We start from the raw sequence: 8,598 nt of genomic DNA on the forward strand, positions 1-8,598 counted from the left end.
TTAACTGTGAACTTTTGTCGCCGCACACTTCCAGCGTAGACGCTTTGTCAGAGAGCAATTGTGTTTCTTTTTTTCTGCTGTAGTATGTTGATATTTCCTTGTGTTGGTGATTAGCTGCCATTGTTCTCTGTTGGAGACGTGCTCGCATGAACGTATTGTTGTTATTGTTACACAGAGACAGTACAGTAACACACTTGTTCTTATTCATTCGTACTCGCTGGACCACAAAAGATCATATTTTCCATTTTAACGGTCTCCTCTTATCTTTTCCCTCAGGGCTTATTCCATAGGTGTTTTTTTTTTTCTTTCTCTCTGGTTGTCAAATACAATATGTGTGAAAAGGGCTCAGAGGGCGCTCAGAGCAAAGTGTGTGTGTGTGTGTGTGTGCGTGTGTGGTTCTTCATAAGTGGCAAAAGAGGGCTAATAAACACACAGTGACCAAGTCAAGTAGATTGAGAAATAGCAAAAACGTAAGCTATGCGTTCAGTGTTTGGAAAGGACACGTGTTTGTTAACATGACAACCCTTTGCTGCTTTACCAATGTTGTGACGTAATGTCACTTGATTCATTTAGTGATCCTTTCTGTAGGTTATTTTGTGTTTTTGTGTACTAAATTATATTTATTGAATAGTTATGTAGTAACCTTGTTAGAAGGTTAGGTTTATTATTCTGAAAAATGCACAAAAATGCTATTTTAAATGGAATAACAACAAAAAAAATTTGTCTAAAGCACTGTTCACACCAAGCACAATAACTATAAATATAATGATGAAGATATAGTCCTTAATTTTTCTCAATGTTGAAGAATAGCAGCGTCCACGCCACATCTATAACGATAAAGGCACAGGGAAAAGATATAATTTTTTTTAATTATTCCCAGCTGATGAGCTAACGACTAACAAACATTGGCAACCAATAAAAATCAATCCTGCTATCAGAATTTAAATCGGCAGATGTGCTTGAGCTTAGAATAAACAGACGCTAATATAGTTAGCGTTATCTTTATATTTATCATCATGCTTGCTGTGAACGGGTCTTAAAGCTGTGAAAAATTAAAGCCATAAATTTAAACTAGTAGAGTTCCAAATTTGAGGAAGCTTTCACGGTCGTCAAGGATCAGAGCGAATCATTTTCAAAAGACAGCGTCTACTGTGTTTTCCGAAAGTCTGTTCGTGAGGCTAGTTGTTACTCATTCATTTGTAACGCAATCATTTTTGATTGTGAACAGTACAAGCTTGTGATTTGCTCTTTTCAGTTCTTATTCTGCATACACATATACACACATTAGCATCGTCTTGCTCATAGTACGCAGTGCTCAAATTTAAAAAGCACGGCTTTTAATTCCAGTACTCTACGTCTTAGTTTGTTTTGTTTCAAACGTGTCATTTTTTTGGCTTTAGAAGAGTCAAAAACTTACATAGAGCTCCTTTAAGTTGCAATAAAGCACTTTTTCTACATTTTGACGTTAAGTTATAGAAGGGCAAACAGGAATAATAACATCAATGACGAAGACGGTCATGCATTTTTAATTCGCAAGTTTGTGCAAAAAGTGTTTACAGAGATTTAACATAGGCACACACACACACACACACACACACACACACACACACTAAAAGCAAAAGCTATAGGGAAATGAAAGATTAATGAACAGGTTTTATGGGACACATCGAGGGGGAACACATGTAAACGAAGGTGGGAAATACGGAGCTGTTCGACTGCTTGAACTCATTCCTTCAGGCTCGGTGTGTCTGTTCTCTGTTACACTGTTTCCCCGGCAGGTTGCAACAAGACAGTGACACCTCCTACGCTCTCTCTCTCTCTCTCATCCGGATCTATCCCTCGCTCCATTCCGCCTTTCATTCAGCCTCCTCCGTGCCTCTGAGCGTCTTTCCACGGTCTCTGCGCATTAATCATTCCCGCCACACCACCAGGCCCACCACGCCAACATTTAACCCGGCGTTCCCTCGCAAAGACGAGCACACGTGAAGGTGATGCGTGTTGTCCTTCGGACGCGTGACGTGGTCTTTACCGTCAATTGAGCGCAGCGCCGTTAAGCCGTCAGTCACGGAGCCGCAATGGCCTGTACGTTTACGATCTTTACGTTTCAGTTTCAGGCTCTCGTTCGTCTGTCCACAGACTGATCAAACAAGGTCACAGGAAGCTAAGTAGATGCACTTGTCATTCATAAGTATACAGATCCCCTGCTTCGCACACTTATTAAATATTTGAGCTAATTTGATTATGTTGTCAGCAGCATAAGCTAAAGTATATTACACTTAGATTCCTGCAAAAAGGCATATTGCTAGATTTTAGAGAAGGAGTTAATAAATAGGTTTTAATTTTTCACAAATTTCCTCTAAAAATCGAGTTAATGTAAAGTTCTGTTAAATCGCTGTAGCTTTAATTTGTTGATTATGTTTTCAACAGTTGTACATTCATAAAAAGTGCCCTAAAAGCTTTTTCAAATTAATCAAAAAAGTATTTAAACATTAATCTCTTTCAGGCATGCAATTATAATGAATAATTTAAATGAATAATTAAAAACACTTTAAAAAATTCATAAGTTGATTAATAATAAATAATAAATTAATGAGAATTCAAAGTCTCTTATGCTCATGAAGACTGACTGAAATACAGTAAAAAAGCAGTAATATTGTAAAATGTATTCTTGTGATTCTGAATGTTCAGAATGATTACTCCGGTCTTCAGTGTCAACGTATCCTTCAGTAATCATGCTGATATGCTGATTTGCTGCTGAAGAAAGCTTTATTATTTATTTTTATCAGTGTTTAAAGTTGTGCTGCTTAATATTTGCGGAAACCTTTTATTTTTTCTTTCGCAGATTAGAACATTGAAGCACTGCCATCTATACCAATTATTTATTCCCATCAAGTTCAGATAAAATCATTGTAACAATGAATATTAATCATTTCTTTCACATAAAAAGGAAAGGTTTGGACAGAAGTGTATATTAATAAACAAGCGCACAAACGGTAGAATGCAGGACTTGATATTGTTGCGGTTAGGCGTCTGTGGGCGAAGGTTTTGTGGGGGCCTGTTTATAAGACGGTTTGGGCCGCTTAGCATTTTTCTTTCTGCGGAGTCATCCTCTTATTTCCATGGTAACATCGTGGAAGCAAAAGCTATAGCGGCATATGTTGAGAATTGAATATTTATTTTGCGTGAAATTGTGAGTCATCATGACTCGTGATGCCAGCGACGGTCAAAGTGGAAGCTTTTTGGATTAATGTCACAATAACTACTGGGTTATTTCTTTGATATCGGTTGGGTTAGCACTCGAAACCGTTTAAGCCCGTCACATTTTTTTGCGTGTTTGCCGTATAGACAGAGGAAGCTTGTTCTCCTTGATGTGTACTGAATGTTTGCTGGCTTGAGCCATGTGAAGTTGTTTTTAAGCCTATTTTCGTGAACGTGAGGGAAAGAAAGCATGACGTCCTGCTTTGCATCTGGCCCTTCCCACAATGCCATGTGGCGTCTGGTGTCTGTAGTGTCCTAAACAATCCTCTCTAATGACCCGAGACTGAACTCTTTGAAACTTCAGCCGAGGCTCTTTTCCACAAACACACGCAGCTGCTGCTGTTTTCTGCATGTACAGCGCCACCTAGTGGCTTTCTCATTGATGCACACAGTACGGATGCGTTTCTTCAAACTATCACATTTGGGCTCTCTTGAGGAATCCGATTTACTCGTAACAACTTTCACCCTCTTACTAGTTAATTTAAATTGTCTGCTGATAATGTACAGTAATCTACATGAATTTCTAGATAATTTGATCTTTTTAAGAAATGCTATTTTCACCGCATCTTAAACCACCATTCATTTTGTGCATATTAGAAATAAAATTTAACTATGTATATGTATATGTTTGTGTGTGTGTGTGTGTGTGTGTGTGTGTGTACTGTATTATATACTACTAATATATATATGTACTTATAATTCACACAAAACGGCGAATTGATTTTCTCATCCATGTGAACCCAAACCTCTTTTACTTTTTCATCACTTGTCTTATTTCTAAATATTTGTGTTTAGTTAGTTTGGTTCATTTTTTTAAGTTCATAATTCATCATCATTTATGTACAATTTGGATTTTTTTTGCGACAAAATTCCTGGTTAGTTACCATGGCAACATTTCTAATTTAGTTTGTTCCTTTTTTTTAATTTTAGATTAATTTCATTTAAGAAAAAAGTATCTCTTTTATTTGTTTCATTTATCTCCATTTTTCCTTTTAATAATTTTTAATTGAGCTAATGATAACACTTTGCTGGCAAATATATCAAGTTTTGGGTGAAAATTTATTGGTGCAAAATATTGGTTGTAGTGGAAACAATGTCACACATTGAGAAATAATATTACTAAATTAATGTTAGTTAAATCAACATCATTTAATACGTGTAATTATTCACATAATTGGTGTTTAATGGATTACTGAATGACAAGGTTAAGACTAAGATCTACTGAAACGCTAGAAAATCTTGTTTGAAAAGTAGTAAAAATAAACGCAACGTGTAACAAATTTTCTATAAAATATGAGTCAAATTTTTTAGCCTATGTAAAGCACAATCCCTGACTGTATCTGTAAACTCCATGTAGACTGAATGCAGCAACTGCAGGATCTGCTGCTTCAAACTCCTGTAGTCGTGAGATAAAAGATATGTTGAGCTTTAGTAACGTGTCTTCTTTCTCTTTCTCTCTCTCTCTCTCTCTCTCTCTCTCTCTCTCTCTCAGCAGGTTTTGTTCAGCAGAGGGTTTGGAGAGAATACAGCCGAGCGAGTGCAGCGGAGGACGCAGATCACCATGTGCATTTGACAAACGCCTGGTAATTGTTTTCTGTGTGTGTGTCTGTGTTTCATCTAACACACTGTAAACTGTTGTTCTGCAGCCTTTTGGCGAATGCAAGCATTAGTGCCGATGGTGTTTGCCGTGTATGTGTGCGCGACGGCTGCGTTGAAGCTGAGATTAGGATTAGTCTGCAGTTTGGCAGTGCCATAAAGTCAGTAAAACTCTCTACAACACCTGTTACTACAAACCCTGAACCACACACACACAAACACACACACACACACTATAGCTCCGTAGCACCTGTTCACTCTCAGGGCAGAACACACAGGCTGTCGTTGTCAGTCTCGTTGTTGTCTGAACACCTGTAAGCAAATGTTGACAGCAGTGTTTTTATAGCGAGGCCAACAGTTGTAGTGTTCACTGACGTCGCTCCGCACGTTCTTCTGTGGTGTACGGTTACATCGCCTCACAACTGTGTGTGTGTGTGTGTGTTTTAGAGGTGAGGAATGTGTTTGTTTTAAATCACTCTGGGGTGTTGCAAACAAATCGACAGCACTTGTGGATTATTGTTGAGAAGAACGTATATCTATTTCGATTTAAATAAAAAAAAAATACCTGGGTTACAGTGCAGTGCACTTATAGCACTTAATATAATAACAATGAACATATTTGGGCCAATCCATAAACATAAAATGCTTTCGATGGTGTAGCTGCAGCACAATAATGAGAATAAATTAAAAATAAGCAAATAATGCTCTAGATTGAAATTAAATGTTGATATAGATTTAAATTTAGGTTTTTAATATAATTAGTTATTTATTATATATTTTATTTGTTATTGTTCATTTTCCATTTTACTTATAAAAGCTGCATGCATAATATGCAAAACAATTGGAAAATCAATGGAGTTTTGTATATAATCTCTCTGAAAAAAAACACTTTGTTTAAAAAAACAAAGGTGTCTCGGAGCATTAAAAAAAAAAAAATTCCCAACCAAAATCCCAGGCCAAAGCGACTCTTGAGAGGCTCTGAGATAAGGATTTGCTGATGCACTTGACTGGAAAGCATTGCTAAAACATCACTAAAGCTTTTCAAAGCCTCTATAAATCCACAGTCAGGAGCTTCATACAAATAAAGGAAACATGATGACTGCCCGTCCCGTGAGAGACTGTGTAACTAAACTTCATTGTAGCAGAGCAAGAATCTGTCTGCAGAGTTTCCACCCGTTAACTTTAGTATTCAGGGTTTTTGGTTTCTGAGTTTGCAGCTTATGAATTTTTTTTTTTTTTTTTGAACTAATGAACTAATTTATAGAATTACTAAAAAGGCTTTCAAACCCACAAGTTATTCATGCACAATTTATTGTCAAAATGTTCCATGTTCCACAATGTGACTCCACATTTTTACTATAATTATGAGTTATGAAATTCTTTTTTCTTGTGTCCCCAACAACAGGTTGAAATGCATGCAGTGTTTCTTTCATACATTTTTCCAAACCCCTCCTTTAGCGTGACGCTAATCTGCGGTGATTGGTTGATTTTAATTCATCATGCCTGATAATGCAGTGTTTGTGGCAATGCTGCTTGGTGCACAGCGTTACCGGGGATAGCGATATTTTACCTCTACGAAAGCGGCACCTAGTGGCGAAGAATAAATTTGCATTTTCATTCAGACCAAAAGACCAATAAGTGAATGGGCAATATGATAATGTTTCACGTTGAGGTCAAAATCAAAATTCAGTGATTCAGAGTCAACACTTTCTTTTGAGGGACAATAACTTTATACACTGCACTTTCAAATTTAAAACTTTGCAGATGTATAACACTCTACATTTAAAAAAAAAAAAAAAAAAAAAGAGAAAAGCTAATGCCTTAATACACAATTATTAATACGATGCATATGAATGTATTGTACGTAGTGCTTTTTATTTATTTTTTTGTATGCCTTATGAATGTCTTTTTTGTGAAAGACCTGTTGGAAACACTGTCTAGGAGAAAATTATGAAATAATATATTTAAGAAGAGAAAGAGCTTTTTTTTCCCAGAAAAACATCACTGTGTATCTCACTCTCAAGTGTTACAAACAGCTGTTGGATGACTGTTCTGCTGATGGATGAGAGCGGAGGCTAAAGTGGACCTTTCTGGCAGAAATAAGAAACATTGTGTTTAGTGATAATGAAAAACTATAATTCAGCACAATCTTATCTAAGCACTGAAGTGGGAGTATTGTAGTTTCGGGTTGGTTTATGGAGGCTCTGGATCTGAGCAGCTAGAAAACATTTAGATTGGTGCATTTATGGCAGAATTCATGCGTGCAGGGGGCCACACAGGCGAGCCGATGAGAATGACGATGGTGAGTGAGCTCTTGCCGTAGAGTCTGATGGTTTGGTAATGATGGACGTTCCCAATGGCCAGCCCAGCGTCTCCACCTTCACGACCCCGGCCTCAGAGGTCAGCAAACACACAAATACTGCACGTCTTTGGCTCATTTGGACGCGTTTCATCGTCTGTCTTCACTGTTTCCTCCAGAGGAGCAGCAGTTCTGAGTCGCTCAGTGAGAAGGGCCCCTCGGAGCTCAAGAGCTTTGACGCTGTGGTGTTCGACGTGCTGAAGGTCACGCCGGAGGAGTATGCTGTAAGTCAGACTTCCCTCTTTTGTGTTTCTACGTTCTTCTCTCCTCATTCTCACACTGATTATGCAGGCATATTGAATGGGGGTAAAACAGGTTTTCCTCATTTTTTCCAATGAGGAACACATAACTGTTTTAAAAGCTACACAGGGGTGAAAGATTTTTTGTCTTTGTCGGCAAGAGAAGGTTTGAGGTCTCTGTGATCTTTCTCATCAATATAAAATCTCTAGTTTAATGTTTAATACAAAGAAATGAAGACAGCCATAAACATTAGTATTGTAATGTAACTTGTTTTGTATGATGATGATGATTATTATTATTATCATTATTATTATTATTAAAATATTACTATTGCAATAATATAATAATAATCTAATTTAAATATTAATACAGAAAATCTTATTATTTTTCTTATTTTATTATTACTTGTAATTACTTTTAGTAGTTCTTGTTATAATAAATAAAATATTACTATTTCAGTAATACTGTTATACTGTAAAATATTTATTATTATTCCTAATAAATGTTTTGTTGTACAGTGATATTATTGCCAAAATAATATTTATTTATTTTAAATGTTATATAGAAGATTTTCAATCATAATATTAATACATTTTAATTTGTTTTATTTTTTGCTGAATTATTCATTTAACATCTTCAGGTTGTCCAGTCATATAACGTATATACATAAATATGTTTTTTGATCTAATATGAAGCGGCCCAGTGAGGTTCTCTATGATATAACTTACTCAAAAGACGTGAAGGAGGACAACCCCAGAAAAATGTTCCTGTTTCTTGTGATTTGTACCGATGGCACTGTTACCAGGTGCAAACTGAAGAAAAGCAGAAAGAGATTTGAGCGCTCGCACAGAGAGAGATAGTAAATACTTCAGTACAGTTTCAGTAATAATTAATGATCATTTGGCAGACAGTTGTGCAGGCAGCGATGCTCTCCAGAGTTTAAATTAAACACCAGAATCCGAGCAAGGCTATCAAGCTCTCCTCTCTCTGGTGATACGAGGACTCCGTTTCAAATGAAACTCCCAGCTGAACTCTTCTGAACTCGAAGAAAAGATACGCAGCCGCTTGTTGACTCATACTTGCTTTAATCAAGCAGTGATCCGTGGCCAATCTCTCTCAGCTGGAGAACTCGCTCGAATTTAGCA

At 36.8% G+C, this 8,598-nt stretch overlaps 1 protein-coding gene across 1 annotated transcript in view; it reads left to right on the top strand.

The window, feature by feature from the left end:
- The window catches only part of ralgps2 (Ral GEF with PH domain and SH3 binding motif 2), an 89,456-nt gene that overhangs the window by 19,209 nt on the left and 61,649 nt on the right, over nucleotides 1-8,598 (top strand). Inside the window, 3 exon segments of the mRNA XM_043219130.1 lie at nucleotides 4,754-4,841; nucleotides 7,122-7,254; nucleotides 7,333-7,437. Coding sequence (XP_043075065.1) covers nucleotides 7,195-7,254; nucleotides 7,333-7,437 — 165 coding nt within the window. The 5' untranslated portion in view covers nucleotides 4,754-4,841; nucleotides 7,122-7,194.

The sequence above is a fragment of the Puntigrus tetrazona genome, chromosome 20 (assembly GCF_018831695.1).
Source record: "Puntigrus tetrazona isolate hp1 chromosome 20, ASM1883169v1, whole genome shotgun sequence".
In the NCBI taxonomy this organism is placed as follows: Eukaryota; Metazoa; Chordata; class Actinopteri; order Cypriniformes; family Cyprinidae; genus Puntigrus; species Puntigrus tetrazona.